Here is a 24,012-nt window from a genome sequence, read left to right as displayed (position 1 = left end):
GTTATTTTAAAGCCCCTTCTGCTTTGGAGAGAACACAAATGGCAGTGAAGTACGACAGCCAGACACAAGTTTGTACTTTCTCCAAACCAAGTCTTTTCTGGGGAAAGCCACGCACATCAGGCTAGAGCTTTGCTCTTCAGGGTCTGGTTGGCAATGGTGCAGAGCAGGCCAGCGGAGCTCAGCTTTCTCTGGGAGCCACTCGGTACGTGATCCAGTGCCTGATCCCTCCCACCACGTGGTCCTGGGGAGCGTAAATGGACAGTGCAGGTTCGAGACCCAGACCGGCTGCTGGTGGGAAGACAGCAGTCCCAGGACTTGCCGTGAGCCCAGATTCCTCCGAGCCTCGGTTTCCTCAGCTGTAAAATGGGGAACAGTGCTCTGCTCCATTTGGACACGCAGGCCATTGAGGGGAATGGTCCTCCTTGTGTAGATGGGCCAAGGCTACGCATCACTGTAGGCCTTGAGTTTAGTTCAGGCCGGGTATCCGTGAGAAGCCACAACAACTGAGAACAGAACGTTGATTGGCGCGTGACTCAAATGAGCCGTGCAGTTTGCAGGCCTTTTTTTTTGAGAAACGGAAAGGTCTTCCTTCTTTGGTTCCCCCACCCCACCCCACCCCACCCCGTCGAATGGCTGCTAAGGCCAGAGCTACACCGATCTGAAGCCAGATTGGTGCAGGGCCCAAGGACTTGGGCCATCCTCCAGTGCCCTCCTGGGCCACAGCTGAGAGCTGGACTGGAAGAGGAGCGACCGGGACTAGAACCCGGCACCGGCCCCAGTTTGCAGTCTTAATTTTTTGGTTTCACAAGCCCTAAAGCTACATGAGTACCAATCAAGTATAAAGACAGAAGGCAGGAGAGGAGCCGTCCATGCGGAGGGAAGGGATCAGAAAGGGGGGTCAGGGGGCAGGTGTGAAATGCACGAGACGGAAGCCCTGAGCTCGCGCTGCACCCGAAAGCCGGCGGGCTAGGACGTCTCTGTTTCCTCTCCTGCTCACGGTGCATTCAGAAGCCAGTGAGCTCTGTTCACCAGACGAAAGCGGGCTCAGAACCCAAACCTTGCTTGCTTCTCTCAGGTGACCTGCAAATGGACTTGGGATCAGCTTTGAACGCCTGGCTGGGGGCGGGAGGTGGTGGAGTGAGCATGCGCACAGCGGGAAACCGGTGACTGCTCCAGGCTGTCTCCGAGAGCAGCTTGGCAGTGCCATGTGGGTGCACGACCGCACCGGCGACCTCAGCAGAGCTGTCCCTGTTCTCTCCCTAGGTGCGGCCACTGCAAGAACCTGGCTCCCACCTGGGAGCAGCTCTCTAAGAAGGAATTCCCTGGTTTGGCGGAGGTCAAGATCGCCAAGGTGGACTGCACCGCTGAGCGGGAGATCTGCAGCAGGCACGCGGTGGGTAGACGCGGGCGCACACACGCGGGGGGCCCCCGAGGGCCCACCCTCCTCCTGAGTCTCCCGGGGAGCCAGTCTGGTGGGCCTGCTCTCGAGGCTTGCCATCTGCTGCGCTGCAGAGAGACACTTAGACGCTTCCCTCGGAGCGGGCACTGCCGGGAAGCCCATCCATGCCCTTGGGCCGAGCTGTCTTCCTCTTCTGACGGCCGGGATGATCTGCGGGAGGTAGAGCCACGAGGTGGGGAGGGGGCGGTGATGCCTGGCCCATGGGCTGTGTAAGATCACGTACAAGGCGTCCCAATAAGGTAAATCTGTAGCAGGCTCTTGTTTAAAAAGTTGATGGTTCTGTACGGTCTGCGACTGTTATAAATACCCAGACGGCCCTTGGAGGAAAAACGGCGCCACCCCTCCCCCGCCCCGCCCTGTATAGAGCCCCTGAAGCCGATGCCCTCGCTGGAGGGAGGGTGGAGGGAACACAGATGCGGTTCACTTACTAGTAGATGCCTGTCGGGTTAGTAGACCAAAGGAAGCGAGCTGCACCTGCCTGGTGCACGCTGTGAGAGTCTTGCTACAGCTCGCGGTGGGGCTGTGCCAGGGCACTGGGCTGGAGTGCAGAGCCCCCGCCCCCTGCCTCTCCCATGCACCTTAAAGATGGAGAGAGGCTAGCGCCGTCTCTTCCGTACTGATCTTCAATCGACTGTGCAGCCCCGAGGTTTTGCCTGAACACTCCGGTCCTTTTTCAATGCTTTGTACATCTTTGCAAACAGAGTTTCCCAGCCCCTAAACTGCAGGAGCAGTGTGTGTGAGAGAGAGAGATGGGGAGCACGGCTTTTCAGACCTTTCTTCTCCTTTTTCGTGAAGGTACGAGGCTATCCCACGTTGCTGCTTTTCCGGGGAGGAAAAAAAGTGAGCGAGCACAGCGGCGGCCGGGACCTGGACTCTCTGCACGGCTTTGTCCTGCGCCAGGCGAAAGACGAGCTCTAGGAGCCCATCGGGAAGGCGCCGGCTTCCGGGAGGCACAGCCTCGTGGCGCCTCGTGTACTCACACGGACCATGTGGCACCTTCTCCGTGTAACCCGTGGTCACTGTGCACACTCGCTGTTGTCAGTGGCGACACGCCCCCTTCTAACCTTCTCTTGATGAAATTAAACGGGATCCTTTGAGGCTAAAATGAATTGAGAAAAAGCAAATAACTGGACTGTTTTCGGCTCCTGGGTGATTCTGTGGCAAGCACCCCCCGAAGTACGGTGTCTGGGACCTGCCTGCAACCGCTGATCCGAGCATCACCGTCCATCGACTTACTAATAAACGTGGTCGGGCCAGGAGCGGATGGAGAAAGAACCCACATGCCTAGAAGACACCTCTGTGGCTGCCACATCTCTCCCACCACAAGAGGTTAGCCAGAGCGAAAGCAGGGGTCCTCCTGACACGTGCCTGAGGGTGCGGGTTCCAACGCCGTGATGCCCCCCATGCGTTCCTACCCGTCTGGTCCATTAGTATCATTCCAGGATGCTCCTGTCTCTTCCTCAGGGGCCGAAAGGGCTCAGGAGTTGACGTCATCATGAGAGCCTTGAGAGTGGCTGCCTTCTGTAGAAGCGTGCACGTGGGGAGTCCCGCGCGGCGCCATCCCAACTGTTAACTCACGGGGAAGGTCTGGTCCTATGGCTGCTTTCTTAGTTCCTAGGCCCAGGCTTCCAGGGAGACCTCCTGGAGGCTTGCGGTACCTGCCTCCCTCCTACGAGGTGGCTGACGGATGAAGGGGGGGTTCCTTCGACCTCAAGACCAAAGACTGAAGCCGGCAGCCTGTTCCGGTCCCAGGTGTGCCCAGCCATGGATGCTAGCGTCCTGTGACTGGTGTCATCCTGCCATTAAACTGTCACCACCCCCACCGCCTCCCTGACCCTCGGAAGTAAGCAGCTGTAGGACTGAGCTCCCGTGAGATACAGACCTGTCCTGCCCTCTACCAGCGAGTCATTCTCCGAAGAGCCACTCTGTGGCCCGTGCCCTCTGCCCGCCTCCACAGAGCAGCCACCGGCCCCTGCTGTACAGGGAATCTTTATTGATCACGTGAGGTTCACAGATACTCTTGAAAAACCCAACTTTCTCCAGAAGCCCAGCCGTCAGGAAAGGCTTCGGCTTTGCATCATGAGTCTTGTATTGGAAGAAAAATCAAAGTGGTACAATTTGTTTACACTATACTTTCTAAATAAACTTTTTAAAAAAACAAAAACAAAAAAAGCCCAGTCTTTTCCTTACATGTTACAGCAAAAGGGATATAAAATAGACAATAAATTATAGTTCCTATTTACAAAAAACAAAGCTGTAAGTGCAAAGAACTATAGATTATAAATGTATTATTTAATCAGTTTAGTATGAAATTGATTTTCCAGTACATGAATTTGTGAAAAAGACATTTTTAAAAATATTCTAAGATTTAATCTGAGCCTTAGCTTTCTACAGGAGGAAACTGATTTCCGTTTATAAACAGCACACTCAGCCCTTGCCTAATGGCCAGGCGCCCCTTCTTGTCTCCATTAGCGGTTCTAACTACAGCATTGCTAGGCTGTACGGGAACAGGCACAGAACCACGTTCACACACCAGCGCTCAGAGCCGACGTTCCTGAAGGTGGCAGGCCGATGTAGAGAGGGGGTGCAGAGCTGCTTGCTAAGGCGAGGGCCATGGCGAGTACGCCATGCCTCATGTACTCTGTCTCTGAGAATACAGGCGGGAGAGTGGAGGTGTGGAAACGATGGGGTGGGCTCTGGCTGAAGTCAAGTCTGTTTTCTAACAAACTACAGCACAAAACATGGACCAGCAATGACAGACAAAAGGCACCTGGCTACAGGTGGGGCTGTTTCTCCCATGGGAACTGACCCTCCTGGGAGCAAACTCTGCATCATCCCACGTAACCAACCTGTGATAGATGCTACTGAACCGCTGACACTGGAGCCAAGCACTCTCCCCGACGTTGCTTTCCCTACTTACCCACTAACATCACAAACAGCCTGAGCTCCAGCTAACTCTGGTGGGCACTGGGGGCGGGGGCTGCGGGGGCAGGGAGCGCTTCAAAGTTCTGTCTCCGCAGTGGCCAGACCTCAACCTGTGAAACATTCGACTAGTCACGTTATGTACGAAACCAGTGAGGTCCTTCAAGCCTTCTGTGGGGCGGTAAGGCACCAGCAGGAGATGGGGTTCAGAGTTATCTCACTTCCACTGTGGTTCTGAATGCTTTGTAAGGCCGATGTCGTCCAGGAATCCAGAGTGGACTTCGTGTCCCCCAGCAGACGGCTGTGAGTTAGTGGCATCCGCAGGCTCTTACAACCATATTCCGATACTTCTTCAGGATGACGTTGGAGTTGTCGTCAAAGTAGAGAACTGAGATGGCATTGAGTTTAGTTGGCGCACAGCACGGTTTGGGGACATACTCGGGATTCATAAGGTGCACCTGTTTGAAAACAGCAGCAGGAAGAGCACCGTTTAGGAAAGGCTCCTGGTCTGGGTTTGGTCCCATTTGCAAAGTGGCACGTGTGCACGCTCACCAGGGTCTGCACGATGGCGTGGTTGGTTGCATTCATGTGTGCGTTGAGGGGGAAGGAGCACTCTCCGTCACAGTAATTGGCAGCATAGCCCTTGGGTGCGATGATCCAGTCCTTGATAACAAAAGGAAGCAACAAAAAATGAACAGACCTGCCTCCATCCACCCTCTGTGCTCTGTAGCCCTGTGAGAAGCGAGAATTCATGGTGGACACATAGGGAGGCTTGGGAACATTTGCCCAGGTTCACAGGCAAGTGGCAAAGTTGTGTGGACCTGGTCAGTCTGCCTCGGGAGCCCTTGCTCCTTCCCCAGGCCCACACAGCCTCAGCTGCTACCTGCACGTTAGGCCTGGGAGCCCACAGGTGCCTGGACCCAAAGGACCTCCAGGAGCCCAGGGTGCCCCTGTCAAAGCATTGCCACTTGCCTACAGAAACTACCACCTCTCATCACCTGTAATTAAATTTGCTGCTTACAGACTAGCAGTGGCTCTGCCATGTGGGGCAAAACCCCTGTGCTCTTCTGCATGGTTTGGGTGAGCCAACTGATGGCCACTGGAGAAAGCTATTACATCATTATCTCAAAACTATTAAAATTTGTGCAAACGCCCACATAAACATAAGTCCCGTGGGCTTTGAATGAATGAGGTGAGGGTCCCGGGAAATGCGAGCATTGGTTTTCAAGGATCACAGAGCTTGGGAAGCCCAGAAGGCGTCAGTGGACACTCGATGCACCAGGAGCCTGGGCCCCTGGGACGGGTGGGACGGGTGGAAACATCATAGCTCTCGCCTGGGAGGTCCTGCAGGATGGCTGCGGCCAGTACTCACCTGCCACCCCAGGTCCTGGAAGCTCACGTAAAGCTCATGCTTCCTGCAGGCTGTTTTCAACTCACTGCTGTTGTAATCTGTCCGAGGAAATTCAAGACGCACCCGTTAACTCTTTAAACACACACGCGGGGAGTTCACCAAGGGCCGGGCGTTGTAGGAGGCTCAGGACAGCCCTGTCAGACACACGTGGTCTCTCAAAGGCTCTCCGGATTGGCTGGCACTTCATACCCCGTTTTCCAGTTGGCAGTGAGCACGCCGCTGACCTGGGCGGGCACCTTGAAACCCCAGAGGTGTGGGCTGTGAGCCCCACTGTGTGCAAGGCCTGGGGAGGGGTAAGCCCAGATGGCCTTGGCCTTGGAGACTTTGAACTGATGTTTACAGAGGACTGTGCCAGGCAGGATCTGCTGTATTTCAAACAGAGGCCACCTGAAGCAGCCCAGAGGCGTGGGCGAGAGCTGCTGGGCCAGGAAGCATCTTGAAGGAAGTGGCATAAGGCCTATCCAGGGGGGCCCGGGAATGGGGGAGGGGGAACCCTGCACGGGAAGGCACGCACGTGTGTGTGTGCCAACCTCACAGCCAGGGCTGAGCCCTTCTGCACTACAAGCCAGCAGTCCCAGAATTTGCTGGCGCTTACAGTCAGCGTCTCCCCTTATCCACGGGGGAATATGCTCCAGGACCCCCAGTGGGTGCCTGAAACCACACATTGCACCAAGACCCCCACTACACTATGTGTTTCTCTATACATCCTTACCTTTGGCAAAGCTGAGTTCATCAGGCACAGTAAGAGGTCAATAACAAGAAAATTGGACAAGTATAACAATATTCTGTGATAGCAGTTTTTAAACATGTGAATCGTATATTCCTGGGGTTTTCCATTGAATATTGCAACCGAGGACAGAGGGGACCATTGCACCCACCCCGTGTGATACAGGTGCCACCAGCTTGGCTTAGTCTGATCCCCAGCGAGAGCCTGAGCATGCCTGACCCCCGGAGGCCCATGGGGGCAGCTGTCCTGTGCCTTTGGTTGGCACTGCCAGATCAGGAAACTAAGTTAGATGTGGATTCCATCCCGAGACCTTGAGGAAGCGGGAGTGGGAGACACATATGAGCAACCCCAACACTGGCCAGTCTGAATGCTCTGTGCAAGGGCCCTGGCTAGCGCCGGGAGTTGAGAAGGGGCAGTGCGGGGTGGGAGCAAGAGGAAGAGAGTGGTCTGGTTGGAATGGACTTCAGGGAACCAGGGAATCATGCCAAATGGAATTAAAAGTTTACTTTTGTGCCCAAAACTTTGAAATCCCTGCCTATCATGGGTCTTCAAAAAGCTCATGAAAAATGAGTGGCATAAAAAAAGTCCGCACATGGACTTAAAAATAAATTTTGAACCCAAATAAACTTATGCTGATTAATTCTATTTTTCCATGCAGTTTATAAAGCACCTTTGTATGTAAAGAGAAGTCGAGCAAGAAAAAGTGGGAGAAACGAAATGGCCTCGACTGCCAACCACAACGATGTGGGCTTCCCGACCAGAGGGGCACAGTGAGCCTTTGAAGGTCTCAGAGCCACAGAACGATTGTTCAGAGCTGTGGTTCCAAAGGATTAACCTTTCTTTTCGTATTAATATTTAATCACAGTGGGTTTGGAACATTCCAGAGAAGGGGAGATGAAGGTTAGGGAGAAGACTTGGGAGAAAGGTCTTTCACTGAACGCAGACTTCAATGGATACAGAAGCCCAGGCCATTTGCACACTGCCTTTGCCCTTCTGAATCCCACACTGCTTAATGGTGGGGATTGCTTCTGAGAAATGGGTCATTAGGTGATTTCATCACTGTGTGCACACTGCAGTGTGCTATGGGCTCCTGATGAACGAAGCAACACAAGCCTGAATCAAGCACAAGAGCAAACGATGCAAACAGGAGCTACAGTGGATGCCAGATGCATCGAGCTGCTGCTGGTGTCACAAGGCTGACTCTAATGAGCACAGTATATACAGAAACTACCAGTAGTAATGTAGTTACTTCTCTGTTACCACCAAGTCTTCTGCACCACACAGAATTGTGTGTGGTATTTTTATGACTGGTGGTACAGTTACATGTGTTTCCATGAGCATCATCATAAACACACCAGGCTTTGCTCTATGACATCACCATGGCCAGGACATCACTCAGCAACAGGAATTTTTCAGCTGTTGTGATCTAATGGGACCATGATATATGCAGCCTATCACTGACCCACATGTGGTTGCACTGCTCAAGACAGCACAGTGCCGGTAAGTTACCCGATACTGAACGCCTGTTTGGACTAGAATTTTGTCTTTGTACTCCTGGACTTCCTGGCCCTGAATCAGGAGACAGCAGGCCGATTTCATGATCTTGTAAGAAAAAGAGACAAATGATACCAACTCAGGCCAGTGACCTGTAATAGGAGGAAAGGCCAACTTTTTGAGGTGGTTACTAACTCTGAACTTATTCTCTCTTCTTTCCTGCCTACCTCGCCTCACTGTAAATTCAGGTACCCAGGAGAAGCAAATTCAATGCTGGGGTGGGGTAGGGGGAGGAATTTTCAAAGTGCTGGGCACAGAAGACTCAGAAAAACCAACCAACCAACCTCCAACACAAGAAGAGACAGAAACTTCTAGCTGGAAATGATACCTCAGCCAGAATCAGCTACATAAAGAAACAAGGTCAAGAGGAGAGCTGGCATGCAAGACAGAGGAGACAGGGTTCCCCAGGGACTGCGGGTCGGAGTCACTGCTGAGGCTAGAATGAATGTCCAAAAAAGGGGAGAGAGAAGAGGAGGACTGGAAACCCTAACACAAGTATAGTATAAAAAAGGGCTTGCAAAAGAACAAGAAGATGTAGAAGAGAGCCAAGTAGAAGCTTATAAAGGTGAATTATTGAAAATAAAAATGAAACAGCTAAGCAAATACATTAGACACAACTGAAGAGAGAATTAAAGAATTGGACAATATATTTAAAGAAATCTCTTCATAACATTGGGGAAACCCTGCAAGACATTGGCATAGGCAAAGAGTTCTTGGAAAAGACCTCAGAAGCAAGGCAATCAATGCCAAAACTGAAAAATGGGATCACATCAAATTGAGAAGCCTCTGTACTACAAAAGAAACACTCAGCAAAGTGAAGAGGCAACTGATGGAATGGGAGAAATTATTTGCAGACTATGCAACTGATAAAGGATTAACAACCAGAATATAGAAAGATATCAAGACACTCAACAACAATAACACAGACAACCCAGTTAAGAGATGGGTAAAGGACTTAAACAGTCATTTTTCAAAAGAGGAAATCCAAATGGCCAACAGACAAATGAAAAAATGCTCAGGATCACTAGCTGTCAGGGAAATGCAAATCAAAACAACAGTTAGGAAAAAAAAAAACACAGTTAGAATGGCTTTCATACAGAAATCAACAAACAACAAATGCTGGCGAGGATGTGGGGAAAAAGGTCCCCTAATCCACTGTTGGTGGGAATGTAAATTGGTACAGCCACTATGGAAGACAGTATGGAGATACCTTAGAAATCTGAATATAGACCTAGCATATGACCCAGTCATCCCACTCCTGCAAATTTACCCAAGGGAAACTAAATCAGCATATGAGTTATCTGTGTCTTCATATTTATCATAGTTCAATTCACAATAGCAAGCTATGGAATAAAACCTAATGCCCATCAACTGAAGACTGGATCAAGAAATCATGGGATATGTACACCATGGAATACTACACAGCAGTTAAAAAAACCCACAAAATACACTCATTTGCAACAAAATGGATGAAACTGGAAAATATCATATTTAGTGAAATAAGCCAGGCCCCAAAGGACAAATACCAGATGTTCTCCCTGACCCATAACTAATAGAGTACCTAAAAGGTAATCTATAGAAGTGAAATTGACACTTTGAGAAGTACTGATATTGAACAGCTCTCGTCTCAATTGTTGAGGAAGTTTTTTTCCATACTATTTGTTGAACTCTACTTAGCACAGAGTTAATCATATGTGTATAAAGTTAATTGAAAATAGATTTTAGTAAAAAAGAATGGGAATAAGAGAGGGAGGAGGAGATGAATGGGAGTGTGGGTGAGAGGGTGGATATGGTGGGAACAATCACCATGTTCCTAAAGCTGTAATTATGAAATTTGTATTCCTTAAATATAAGATTTCTGGGAAAAAAATAAAGAGAACCCTTCATATATAGCACAAACTCAACGGCCAAAAAATATGACACTCTCTGTAACAAGATAGGGAAGATAGAATACAAGGTCTGGCATATTTTTAAAAACATTGTATACATTTGAGAGAGAGGGAAAGAGGGTAAGCACGCACTTAGGCTTGCTGATTCACTCCCCAACGCCTACAATGTCTGGGACTAGGCCAAAACCAGGAGTTTTGGAAGTTGGGAACTCCATTCAGGTCCCCTCATGGGCAGCAGGATCTCATCACTTAAGCCATCACCACGCCCACTAACACCTTCATTGGCAAGGGGCAAGAGCCAGGTGTCGAACCCAGGCCTCCCATATGGGATGTGGGCATCTGGACCACTACGCCAAATACCTACCACCCAACATATTTCTAATAGGGATTTCTGAAGACAGAAATAAGGGAAAAGTAATATTAGCAAACATAATGGATGGGTATTTTCTTGAACTGGAGACAGACAAAAATATCTTTTATTGGCATGAGTGCTGAACAAAATAAACAAGGGTCTTCAGAAAGTCCATGGAAAACACACATTGTGAAAGAAACTGTATAGATTTCAAAATTTGCACAAAAATGAATTTATCTTTAATTACATTTTCCCATGAGTTCTCTGAAGTATCCTTATAAATTCCTACCTAGCCCACATCTGGTAAAATTAGTATACCAAATATATACAAGAAATTCTTAGAAGCTACCAAGAGATTAAAATGAACATTCTCTACAAAGGAACGCAAAGTAGATCAACAGCAAACAATAAAAATATTTGCTAAAAACTAATTTCATTGAAGTCATGCCATAAACCTAGAATTCCAGTCAGCTGTCATGGATATTTATTGAGTACTCAGCTTCGAGGGACACTTCCCATGGTGGGGAATTCCTAGGTAAGTGGGAACGACTGCTCCCCTCTCTGTCGCCTGCAGAGAGGCTATGATATCATCAAAACCAATGAAACGCAATCCCTCCCCAGCCCCGCACGCAGAACTTGAGTGATGGCAACACAAGAATGGTGGCATGGCAGCCAGTGTCCAGGGTGATGTCTCCATGGACCATGACCACACTGAGCGCCTCCCATCTGCATTTGTTTTTCTAGGCTTGTTGACTGAGCTCCCTGGTACCATGATATTGATTTTTCTAAGTTAATTAAAGTCTATTTCTGTGTGCAATCAAGAGCCCTGTGATGGCCAATGTGTTAACTTGAGCGGGCTAAGAGAGGCCCACATATCTACCCATAGAATAGCACTTGAATTGGCAAACTATGCAAGATCTGTCCTCACCAACATAACTTTGCATCATCAAACCTGTTCCAATAGAAAGACAAGACAGAGGAAGGGCAAGTTTTCTCTTGTTGAGTGGGGTCCTCCATCTTCTCCCCTGGGATACCAGTGCTCCCGGACCTAGGCCTTTGGACTGCAGGACTGATAGCAGCAACTCTTCCTGGTCCTCCAGCCACTGGCCCTGGCCTGGGACTTGCACCACCGGCTCACCTGATGCTTCAGCTTGGACTCTTGGGTCTTCTTAGCCAATTCCCATAAGCCACCTCCTTGCTGACAAAGACATAGCCTCTTGGTCTGTTTCCCTGGAGAACCCTAAGTTGCCATTCAATAGTTAGGTGGGAGTGGGCTCATTACTGCATTGATTGACAAGCTTATCTTGGGATTAAGGCATCCACTAAGGAGAAAGCTGAAGGAACCCTTGGGAGTGAGGCATGAGGCTGTCGGGGAGGAATATTCCATAGAGTGAGGATGTGAAGGTTCAAGGAAGCATGGTGGAGGACACTGAGCGTTCATTAGAATCCCACATCTTCCTTCCACCTCTCGGACACAGGGCCAGACAGCATTTTCTACTGCTGTTAGGTGTGGCCCCATGCCCGAGTTCCACCTGCATCCATGTCCATGGGGAAGAAGGGAGGGGCCTGCTTCCAAACCCCCATCCCTCTCTTTCCTCTCCTGCCAGCTGGGTGCAGGGGGCCACACTGGCCCTGGTCCCTTTCACCTGTTCAGGTGTCCTAGGTTAGAATGATATACGGCCCTCCTGCTTTCTGAAATGCTCCCTGCCCAGCCTCATTCTGCCTGTGTTTCCCCAAAAGCAGCTTCCTCTTAAATGTCCTCTCCAGGCTAGCAACCCAAGTCTTCCTCTGGAAGAGGAAGTTCGGAGATTCCAAACTCCAGCTTGGAATCAGTGGTCTCTAAAAAAGCAGAGATTCCTATAAACAACTTTCCCTTCCAGGCCAGGCAGACACAGGCAAGCAAAACAACAGAGTCGATGGAGCAGATATGCTCTTTGGCCCTGTCCCTGGCACACAGCATAAAAAACCCTGGAATTTCCTGAGCATTGGCAGTGTCTTGTGCCACCGAGGCCCCTGGATAGCCTGGGATGGGCTCCTAGACAGCTCCAGGAGGGGAGCTGGTCACTAGGCATGCCGAGCATTTGATTAGAGAGCTGGAACTTGAATTTAGGGAAGGGGAGGTGGATGGAACTGGAACAAATCATGTAGCCGATGATCTAATCACCTGTGCATAGCAAGGATGCCCTAGTGCTGTGGTTTGGATGTAGTTTATCACCTCTCCCCCACACCAAAGATCCATGTTCTGGAAGCTTGGCCCCCACTGCAATGACACCAATAGGTAGGGGGTTTAAGAGGTGGGGGGGTAATCAGGTCATGAGGGCACCACCCTTGGGAGGGATTCATTCCTATTGACATGGGAGTGGGTTAAGTCTTGTGAGACAAAACTGGTTACCTTGGTAGCGTATGGCTATAACGTAAGGTCCTCCTATGGGTTGCATGGCTGCTGCACGTACTGCGGGCCACTCCTGCAGGCGCTCCCACCACGGGATGCCATCTGCCCCGTTATGATGCAGCACGAAGCCCTCGCCACACGCAGCCACTGCAGCTGGAACTTTTCAGTCCCCCAAACCGCAAGCCACATCAAACGTCTCTTCCCTATAGACCACCTGGTCTCAGGTGTTTTGTTACAGCAACACAAAGCAGACTGGACCAGGGACAGCAAGGCTCAAGGAAGCTTCACGCCTGGTGAACCCAGTGATGTTCTGAGCATGGTACAGCTGGAGGGGTGTGGGAACTCCTGGTCCCCACCTGACCCCCCACCTGCCAACCCTGCCTCACAGGCCTCTTCATTTTGGCCCTGAGCTGTTCCTCTTAATAAAACAGAATTGGCCGGCGCCGCGGCTCAATAGGCTAATCCTCCGCCTTGCGGCGCCGGCACACCGGGTTCTAGTCCCGGTTGGGGCACCGATCCTGTCCCGGTTGCCCCTCTTCCAGGCCAGCTCTCTGCTGTGGCCAGGGAGTGCAGTGGAGGATGGCCCAAGTGCTTGGGCCCTGCACCCCATGGGAGACCAGGAGAAGCACCTGGCTCCTGCCATCGGATCAGCGCAGTGCGCCAGCCGCAGCGCGCCAACCGCGGCGGCCATTGGAGGGTGAACCAACGGCAAAAAGGAAGACCTTTCTCTCTGTCTCTCTTTCTCACTGTCCACTCTGCCTGTCAAAAATAAAAAAAAATAAAAATAAAAAAATAAAACAATTGTTCTAGAAAATCAAACAGGAAGGGAGGGGGCATGGAGACTTTGAGGCAAGTCAGACAGATGGGCGGGCGGCCTGGGGACCTCACATATGGCCGGTGTCTGAAGGGAGGGCAGTCTTGTTGGGGACTTGTCCTTGAACTTTGAACTTCAGCTGTGCTTTTATCAGGTGTCAGAGCTGAACTGAACAGCGGGACATCCAGGCCGCAGGAGCGTGGCTATCAGAAGGCAGACCAGGACGACCTCTCTGTGTTTCTTTTCTGCCGCATGGAACCAACATGACATCACTGCAGGCCTTTGTAACATCACCAATAGTTCTAGTTGTCTGCGAACCTGCTGGTGATTTGCCTCTCCCACCGCTCAACAAAGAGAACTTTCTCTCTAAGAACAGCGATTTCTTTTAGAGCTTAGACACTGGCATTTTTGTTGTTAAGTAGGGATTGGGGCCAGAGGGAGGAAAGAGGGGAATTTAACGCTCCGGTTTTTCCTCCTGCAGATACTTGCAGGCCACACCGAAGTTTCCATACAATTCCATGTCAAGCAGTGGCAAGGAATGAATAAATATTTGTGCAGGTCGGAATACTTGTGACTGCGGGCCAAGGGTCGGTGGCCGGGATTCTAATGGAAGACACTCATGGTGCTTTCTGTTTGTTGGAACACACAGATCACAGATAAACTCTTCCCCACCCCCCTCCCAGAAGCCTTGATCTTTGTTTAGATAAGTGGTCTGAAGACAGCCAGTTAAAAATCGAGTAGGAAAACATCCGTTTTAGTGGGGGAAAGGGAGGTCACCCAGCTTTGTCTCTCTGGGATCACCAGGCAAGGGCAGAGAGAGAGAGAAGAGAAGGCAACAGAACACCAGGGGCAGGCACTTGGCACAGCGGCTAAGCTGCCATCAGAGTGCCTGGGTTTGAGTCCCAGCTCCACTCCCACTGCCAGCTTCCCGCTAACGCGCATCCTGGGAGGCAGCCGTGATGGCTCAAGTCCCTGGGTCCCCGCCTCCCACATGACAGACCCAGATGGAATTCTTGGCTCCTGGATCTGGCCTGGCCCAGCCTGGCTGTTGCTGGCATTTGATGGGTGAACCAGCAGATGAAAGATCTCCACAGCTGTGTCTCTCTCGGTCTCTGCCTCTCAAATAGATAAAAATTTAAGGGAAAAAAAAAAAAAAAACTAAAACAGAGCAGGAGCCCCAAGGCCGCTGCCGGGATCTTTGAGAGTGGCAGTCCTCTGCTTCCAGCAGGTGGTCTGCCTGTGCCTGAGTCATGGGAATGACTGGAAAGTTTCAAGTGCAGGGTCCTGGGCCCTATTCCCAACCCCATGAGTCTGAATCACTAGGAATGGGCCTGCTGCTGTCTGGGGGCTGCAGACCCTAGAATGGAGAGCCTGACCTCCAGCCTAGAGGCTCGCATGTCGGGGATGCTGGCGAACCATTCAGACACATCTGCTATTGGACACCAGGGCTCCCTGGCACCCCTGGACATGGCTCTGTGGAAGGTGCAGTCTTAGTCTTAAACATTTTTAAGGAACCTTGTTCTTTAAAGTCAAGTGAAATCTGGTCTTCCATGTAGTTCTTTGGCACACGAGTATAGGCTTGGGCAAGTGCCCTGCAGCCCAGGCCTGAGACAAGGCTCAGGGGACTGAGCCACGGTAACTTGGACAAACAGGCCAAGCTGCAGGTGGCCTTGGGCAAGAATGCGGCTGCATAATCAAATGACAGAATCCAACAATCTCCGGGCCGGTGCTGTGGCATAGCAGGTAAAGCTGCCGCCTGCAGTGCCAGCATCCCACACAGGGGTGTTACCTTCTTCTGGTTGTAGAAGGCATTCATGAAATTGTTAGATGTTTTTCTTTTTTTAAAGATTTGTTTGTTTATTTAAAAGGCAGAATTACAGAGAGGCAGAGGCAGAGGCAGAGAGAGAGAGAGAGAGGTCTTCCATCTGCTGGTTTACTCCCTAGATGGTCGCAATGGCTGGAGCTGCACCAATCTGGAGCCAAGAGCTTCTTTGAGTCTCCCACATGGATGCAGGGGCCCAAGGACTTGGGCCATCTTCTGCTGCTTTCCCAGGCCATAGCAGAGAGCTGGATCAGAAGTGGAGCAGCCAGGACTTGAACCAGAGCCCCTAGGGGATGCTGGCACTGTAGGCGGTGGCTTTACCGCTACATCACCATGCCGGCTTCCCTAGTCTACTCTTGTACAGGAGAAAAACATTCCTCTCATCACAGATGTTTGAGCTGCAAGCGTATTAGAAAGATATTAACTGCCTTTAGCAATGTGGCTTCCACGTCCTTTTAGAATCTTTTCAGGAGGGAGACCTTCACATGATTGCGATTAAATAGCCAAAATCCTGGGGTGGGAGTTGTGGCACAGTGAGTTAAGCCGCTGCTTGGGATGCCTGCATCCCGTATTCAAGCTCCTGGTTGGGGTCCTGGCTACTCTGCTTCTGATCCAGCAGATGACAGCACCAATACTTGGGCCCCTGTCACCAACTAGGGAGACCTGGATGGAGTTCCAGCCTCCTACTTCTGCCTGGCCCAGCACTGGATGTTATGGCCATGTAGGGGGTGACCTAGAGGATGGAAGATAGCTCTTTCTCCCTCTCTACCTTGCAAATAAATCTATTTTATTTTATTTTTTAATATTTTTTTGACAGGCAGAGTGGACAGTGAGAGAGAGAGAGAGAGAAAGGTCTTCCTTTGCCGTTGGTTCACCCTCCAATGGCTGCCACGGCCGGCGCACCGCGCTGATCCGAAGGCAGGAACCAGGTGCTTATCCTGGTCTCCCATGGGGTGCAGGGCCCAAGCACTTAGGCTATCCTACACTGCACTCCTGGGCCATGGCAGGGAGCTGGCCTGGAAGAGGGGCAACCGGGACAGAATCCAGCGCCCTGACCGGGACTAGAACCCGGTGTGCCGGCACTGCAAGGCGGAGGATTAGCCTATTGAGCCACGGCACCGGCCAATCTTTTCTATTTTAAAAGGGGGGCCCAAATCTCTCTCTTCTCCCACTGAACCTTACAGACATTTAAACTTGGATTTTAAGGGAGGTTGAAATGGGGTTCACCTCACCCCTGAGTAGGACAGTGGGGACCATCACACAGGAAACTTCAAAAGCTGCCTGGCAGGGTCCAGGAGAGGTGGTGAGGATGAACTTTAAAGCCCCACCACTTGCTCCCTAAAGAAAGATTCTTGAACAGGAAGCCACTTCACGCTCTGGGCTGGGAGAGGCGTGCTGACCGAGAGGCAGGTGCAGGCGCACGGTCGAGCAGCGGTCCAGGCTGCTGCACGCCAAGTGTGCTCCTTATTAAGCCTTTCTTCTCCCGCTACTTGGCCAAGGGAGGTCAGGGTCTCGCTCAGTCTCACCCACTAGCGAGCAGCACACAATCAGGCACAAGCATCCCACAGGTCCACGTGGCTGTGCCAGGGAGCCCCATCCTCCCTCTTCCACAACCAGAGAGGGCGGGGGTTGGGCTGAAGTGCCAGCTCCTCCCACGGCTCTGGCTTCCTCACCCAAGCCTCGCGTGTGTATTTGGCTCTGCATCTGTGGATTTTTTTCCCCCCCACAGGCAGAGTTAGTGAGAGAGAGAGACGGAGAGAAAGGTCTTCCTTTTCCATTGGTTCACCCCCCAAAATGGCCACCACAGCCTGCGTGCTGCACCGATCCGAAGCCAGAAGCCAGGCGCCTCCTCCTGGTCTCCCATGTAGGTGCAGGGCCCAAGCACTTGGGCCATCCTCCACTGCACTCCCGGGCCACAGCAGAGAGCTGGACTGGAAGAGGAGCAACCGGGACAGAATCCGGCGCCCCGACCGGGACTAGAACCCGGGGTGCCAGCTTGGTGACAGCCTCTGCTTCCTACCCTTGGGTCCCAGCCTCCCCTGTGGTGGCAGGAGTCAGATAGGGGGCCAGTCTGGGGCCCAGGTGATGGTGGAGTCTCCCCGACCCCAGGGCAGACAGGAGGGTGGCACCTCCACACAGAACCTATATGCACAGGCAATGGCCACGGGCACCGCACTGGGCTGCAGGCACCTTGATTTGGAAGTCACACCCCACGGCCCTAACCATGACATCTGGGCTAATTCCAAGCAGCACTCTTTGTATGTGGTCCTCCCAAAAAGCCACACAGAGTGAAGTGCAAGGAAGCCACGTGATGGGAGAGCATGGAGCCCACTGATGGTTTATTTCTGAGGTTTACTCACTAAGCAATGAGAGGCCAGGATGTGCAGGCTTCCTGGCACCAATGGCCAGGAGAGGCTCAAGGGGCTGAGCCCAGGATGACAAGAGAAGGGCACAGGGGCCGGTGCTGTGGCACATTGGGTTAAGCCATAGCCTGCAGTGCCAGCATCCCATTGAGCGCCGGTTCGAGTCCCGGCTGCTCCACTTCTGATCCAGTTCCTTGCTAGTGCACCTGGGAAAGCAGTGGAAGATGGCCCAAGTCCCTAGGTCCCTGCACCCACGTGGGAGACCTGGAAGAAGCTCCTGGCTCCTGGCCAAGACCCGGTCGTTGGGACCAAGAAGAAGAGAAGAGTACAGCAATCATCCTGACAACACCCAGCGAGGCTGCACTACTCCGGCTCCCAGGCCACTGCGCACACCTCGGTTACAAACACGACAGGAACCTGAGGTCGCAAGTCTGTGAGCTCCAGGAGGACAACAAACCTGAGCTGCACCAGCCAAAGCCCAGCCCGCTTCCCAGGGGCTCTGGGCAGCCGGCCCACTGCTCTCCTTTCCATCTCAGATTAGGGGTCGGGGTGGGGAGAGAAACAAAGGGGAAGACACGGAGAGGGGCAAACACAGGCAGGGACCAGGGCTGTGAGACGCAGCCAAGGGAGAGGAAAGAGAGAGAGAGAGGCAAGGAGGCAGCCGGCTCGCTGGGCAGGCCTCTGCAGAGGGGCTTCTGGGACTGCTGCAGGTGTGCCAGCTCTGCCAGGTTGTCCCCGCTCAGAACATCACACAGTGCACGCCCCACGCTGTCTCTCTGGAGTTTTCCTGAGCTCAGGCTGCAGGCTCTCCCCCAAGGAAACTCACTCTTAGAGGGAACAATCCACTACTTTGTTTCCATCTCTCCTAGAGCAACACAGGCGAGGACAAAATAGTGGCTGTTAAAATGGCACCTCCGTCCTCACCGGCCTGGCTGCCCGTTGTCCTACCTCATCAGATCCATCTTGTCCAAAACAAATCTCTGGCACCCACTTGTCCTGAAAAATCAATACGGCCATCAAGGAACATGCGAGAGGCTCCCATTCCTTGTGGCATGGGCTCTAAGGGAGGCCCAGAACCACTGTGGGCTTGTGACCCTTTGTGTCGATTATCTCCTAACAAGCGGAGGAGGAGAGCTTGATTTGCAGAGGCCAGATTCTGTTTACTTCCAGAAGGGTTGTGCTGCTCTGGGACTTCAGGACTGCAGAGTGCTCCATGTAACACAGCTGGAGCTTTGATCTTATAAAGATCACGGGATGAAGCGTCTTAAACATAGACCAAGGTTTCCCTTAAAGATGGAGCTCCAAGACTCCCTGTGCTCTAAGTACCGTCTCTTCTCTGTCACTCCCAATCTCCAGTCCCCCCCAGAGGTTAACAGTCAGTGAGTTACTTAGCCTTGGTAGCACCTGATTACGCCTCTTTATTATTGCTTTTTAGCACTGCTGGTCCTTTGTATATTGTCAAGTGATAAACCTAGAGATGAGATAGGAAAGAACTTTCTAGTCTCTTTCAATTGCTTGGTAACCATTATCCCAAAGAGGCTTAGCTGTGTGAATGAGAGTTGTGCATCATGGAAGTACAGCTGGGATGGCTCGTTGAATCATTAACGTCACACCTGTCCTGCTTCTCAATGGAGAATTAAGATTTGATTTCATTTAGGAAGCTGTGAACATACCTTTATCTCTCAACCCAGACATCTGGGAGCCAAGCTGTAGGCTCTAAAATTTTAATGTAAGATTATGATGATAAAATGAAATTCCCAACTCCTCTGACCTCACACAAGCCACCAACTTGCAGTCCTGAGCCAAATCTATTCTGAGATTTCCATGTCTACCGTCCACCCGACAAATGCCCACAAGGAAGCACTGGGGACACTGAGAGTGAGATCCCCAGACCACAGCACCAGGTTGCGTGGCCACGGTAAGCTGCTCTAATGGCTGTCTTGTAGAAGAGGAATGTTGGTTGCCTTCCTTATTCTGAAAGCATAAACGGCCTTGGTGGGAAAGTATAAGGGATACACACAGGAACTATCAACCGGGAGGTCATCACGTATGCACGTATCCCAGGGCCACACAGGAGCTGGGTGACGATGACATAGACATTGAAGACAAAACAGACTACTCCAATTTTGCACAAATTGCTAGAAGTGGCAAATAATGTTTCCAAAGTGCCATCTGCCAAAACAAAGACCAACTCTGGGCAGCAGTCAACTGGCTGACACTGCACAGGACCTCAGCATCACCAGCTCACTTTAAATCCCATTAGCCACCTCCTTCTCATCACCCCTCCCCCACCAAAGAGGACTTGGGAAGATCCTGGGACCGTTTGATCAGGACCTGGAATGGCCACATGGAATCATCCTTCAAGACCATCTGGATCTGTTAATTGATTGTCCGAGTGGTGTCACCGTCCCCCAGGAGATCAAATTGTGACTCCTGAGAGTAGCCAAGAAGGTGAATGGCAGCAAGTTGAAAGTGACTAACACCACGAAGCTGCAGCACTTCAGGGAACCGGAGGCTGCCAGAGCACTGCAGGGCACTGGGACCCCCGCAGGCTGCACACATGACTCCCACGGAGGCGAGTCAGACACGTGCAAAGACCATCGTGTGACGGTACTGTCCAGGGGCCACCCAGCCCGCTGGAGATGCACAGCATGGACAACACCCATCGTTCCCAGGGTGCAGACAGCTGCAGAGAAGCAAAGGCAAGTGGGAGCCGTCATCCAGGGAGCCTGTCGTCCAGACCCACCGGCCAGCACACGTGTTTGGGAAGTCCAGCTCGAAAGCCAAGTACAATTGTTCGAGCAGCTTTGGGTGGGCGGCAGGGAGGCAGCGGCTGGGACTCTTGGCCTCTCTCCTTTGTTGTGCGTGAGCCCTGCTGTCCCAGGCACACACAGCTCCGTTCCAAAAATAGCCATGGACTTTTTGCCCTGTTTCGCCCTGATGACAGGCAATTGATGAATGACGGGAACCTCTTTACCCAGATGTCGGCTGATCCCCAGTGGGCTTCTTTCTGGTTTCCATGGAGAAGTATCAATTCCCTGCAGCATGCTGTGGAAGAAGGGGGCAGCAGAGGCAAAGGAATCCCTTCCTTCAAGCCGCCGAGAGACTGACATGGGGAGAGCCCTGCTTCACAAAGACCACAAGTGTTCTGTCTCCGGGCCAGCAAGCTGGTTCATGAAGCTCAGCATCGTCTGGTCCCCACCTAAGACCACAGGCCCACTTTTCCAGGTAGGAGGCCTTCTTTCTGGAAATCTCTTGTCGGAGAGGACCTCTCCCTCCATGTGTCCACCTCCGTTAATGGAAGAATAAATAAGGAAGAGGCAACTATATCAAGCAGCATGTCAGTGTGCCGGACCCAAGTGATCTCTCTCAGACCGCTCAACAGGGTCTTTGAAGAGAGGGAGGAAGAGGAGGGCGACCTCACAGTGATGCCTTCTGGGGCCTTTTAATTAGGAAATACTTCAGAAAGTTCATGGAAATGGAATTTAAAAGCTTATTCCATGCATGTGGGCTTTCAAAAATTTCATGGAAAGTGTGTATAATGGAAAACTGTGCATGGAATATTTTAAAAATTTTTGCACCAAAATAAACCTCCTTTGAGTCCATTTTCCATGAACTTTTGGAAGCACCCTTGACCTCTGAAGTCAGACTGATTTTCTGTGAACTCTTGTGCTTTGCTTCTGCTGAAAAGAGCAAGAAAATTTGGAAGCCCTGGCTTGGGGGGCGGGGGGGAGAGGGTGGGGAGTTCAAGGAAAAATTCAGATCCTTGCATCTTATTACAAATTAAATCAATTTTAATATCCACATTTCATTTCAACTCATCAAATTGAAAAACAAAAGTTGAAAGGGACCTGGAAAATAATAATTGGGTGACATCGCCGAAACCAAAATCAAGGACAACATGTTTTCTCAATTAAGAAAGATTGGTGTGTGCTTTGGGCGGAGTGGGGGGTGCTGAATACATCCAGTGAAATTTTAATTTTCAAAAGCAATCAACGTTTCAAGAGATGCCTCTGCGTCTGAGGTCGCGGTAGCGCACTGACCACAGCTCATTAGTGAATGGCAGCCTACCACTGGCTGACTGCACCGTGCCCTGAAGGAAAGCAGAGACAAGGAACTCCGCGCAGCAGGCCACATCTGAAGGAAAGCTAGCGTTTCTCCTCCTTTTTCTCAAACCCCAACCATGCCCGTTTCCAGTGGTGAACACAGGAACACCCATGCTGTGTGACGCTTCCAAGAAACACCAGGACAACAAGAAGCAAAATGTCACATCCCACTGGGTGGTGGAGCCTCAAGTGCCACATCCAAGCCACTGGCCGAGGGGATGGCTGATTAAATCAGACTCAATCAGAGAGACTTTTTTCCCAGAAGAAAAACCGGGTACACTTTGGAAAGCTGCATTAACTCTTTCTGGCCCTTAAAGACAATTATTTTTTTTTTAAAAAAGATTTATCTATTTATTTGAAAGGCAAAGTGAAAGAGAGAGAGAGAGAGAGAGAGAGAGAGAGAGATTGTCCATCCATTGGTTCACTCCTGAAATGGCTGCAAAAGTCAAGGCTGTGCCGGGCCAAAGCCAGGAGCCTGGAACTCCACCAAAGTCACCCGCATGGATGGCAGGGGCCCAAGCATGGGGACTATTTTCTGCTGTTTGCCCAGGTGCATTAGCAGGGAGCTGGTTCAGAAGTGAAGCAGCTGGGACTTGAATCGGCGCTTGGATATGGGATGCCAGCCTTGCAAAGGACGGCTTGACCTGCTGCGCCACAATGCAGCCCCAAGATGACATCTATAAACAGTGCCCTGGAAGCATTCATGCCCTGTCCAGAGGTATTTTACTTCCTTTCCACGAATCCTAATATCAACTCTGAGATCTGACTTCCCAGCATGGATGCTGTTACGAGGTAGATCCTTGCTTCTCATTTAATTCCAGCAAATCAGCCAATAGTCATCATGCCCACTTCAGAGAGAGACACCGAAGTTGAATCAGGTTAGGTTTGTGCAAAGTGGTAGGGCAGCAAACTCTTTAACCCCAGATCCTGCTACACTGGCTTAGGTCAGGCTGTCTGGGGCTGAATGCAATGCCTTCTCACCATACGCCTGGCTGTCAGAAGGGAAGACAAGCTGCCCCTCACCCCATGTCTCCAGGGGTGGACTTGGAAGTCATAGACCAGCAAAGCTGGGACATTACTGGAGGTCCACTGAACTGGCACTCAGGCAAGAGGGGCAGTTTCCTTTCTCTTGACCTCTGTACCTGTGTTTTCCTAAGAGCATGGGGCTGACCCTGCTCCTTAGCTCCAGGGTAGGCACACAACACAGTCCTGGCCAATCAGAGTCCCTCCTCTCAGCAGGGTGCTGCACCCGGTGCGGTCTTGGCCAATCAGAGCTCTTCCTGCCCAGCTAGGTACTACACCCAGTGCAGTCCAAGCCAATCAGAGCTGCCTCAGCCCTGCAGGTGCTGCAGGAAGGACACAGCCCCCTAGACAAGCCAAGGAACATGATGCCATGGCTTTCTCTGGAGGCTGTGACAACAGGGGGCCTCCTCTTCTGAGGTGACAAGATCTTCCAACTATGGGCTGCCTCCCTGGCCAGCACACAGCGACAGTCTTTCTGAGACAGCCTCCAACAAAGGAAAGCAGAAAAGGAGACCCCCAGTGTCACCCGAGTCCACAGATGTAGCCATGCTTACCGCGGGAGCCCTGGACTCCCCAGCGACGCAAGCCAACAAAACCCCTCGCAGAGGCCATCTGAACGGGCTCTCCACCGCCAGCAGCCCAGAGCACTGACAAACCCAAGTCCGAATTCTACAATGTACCAGGTGTGGTTGCTGGACACCCTAAACTGAAAAACTGAGATCCAAAATCATCCAAAATCCACATGACGCCACAAGCTGGAAATTCTAGACCTAACCTAACAGTCAAAATACATGCACATTAAAAATATTGTGCAAAATTATCTTTAGGGCAGGGGCATCAGATATATGATACATAAATGAATTTCATGTTTAGACTTGGGTCCCATTCTCCAAAGTATTGCACCATGTTTATGCAAATATAGTAAAATCCAAACCAGCCCCCCCCCCCCAAAAAAAAAATTCCAAAACACTTCAGGTCCCAAGCATTTGGGGGAAGGGATACTCAACCTGAACCCCACGACCCTCCAGGCAATGGTGCAACTAGACAGAAGCAGCTAGGTGCTCTCAGGATTTTGATGGAAATGAAGAATCGGGAGAAAGCTGACCCAGTGGGAAGACGCTCGGCAGCGTCTGCACCGAGAGCCCTAGGGACCCAGCTGCACAACTGGTGGCTGTGAC

At 51.3% G+C, this 24,012-nt stretch overlaps 2 protein-coding genes across 2 annotated transcripts in view; one reads left to right on the top strand and one right to left on the bottom strand.

The window, feature by feature from the left end:
- Positions 1-2,568, top strand: part of TXNDC5 (thioredoxin domain containing 5) — a 29,427-nt gene extending 26,859 nt beyond the window's left edge. The window contains exons 9-10 of the mRNA XM_062184376.1: positions 1,264-1,393; positions 2,255-2,568. Coding sequence (XP_062040360.1) covers positions 1,264-1,393; positions 2,255-2,377 — 253 coding nt within the window. The 3' untranslated portion in view covers positions 2,378-2,568. The remainder of the gene's footprint in view (positions 1-1,263; positions 1,394-2,254) is intronic.
- A 1,127-nt stretch (positions 2,569-3,695) lies between these two features.
- The window catches only part of BMP6 (bone morphogenetic protein 6), a 168,247-nt gene continuing 147,930 nt past the window's right edge, over positions 3,696-24,012 (bottom strand). Inside the window, exons 5-7 of the mRNA XM_062184367.1 lie at positions 5,754-5,830; positions 4,934-5,044; positions 3,696-4,839 (exon numbers count right to left, since the gene is read on the bottom strand). Of these exons, the coding sequence (XP_062040351.1) occupies positions 4,690-4,839; positions 4,934-5,044; positions 5,754-5,830 (338 nt within the window). The 3' untranslated portion in view covers positions 3,696-4,689. The remainder of the gene's footprint in view (positions 4,840-4,933; positions 5,045-5,753; positions 5,831-24,012) is intronic.

This window comes from Lepus europaeus, chromosome 3 (genome assembly GCF_033115175.1).
Source record: "Lepus europaeus isolate LE1 chromosome 3, mLepTim1.pri, whole genome shotgun sequence".
NCBI classification, from domain to species: Eukaryota; Metazoa; Chordata; class Mammalia; order Lagomorpha; family Leporidae; genus Lepus; species Lepus europaeus.
The sequence above is the reverse complement of the archived record's forward strand: the minus strand, read 5'-3'. Positions and strand labels throughout refer to the sequence as shown.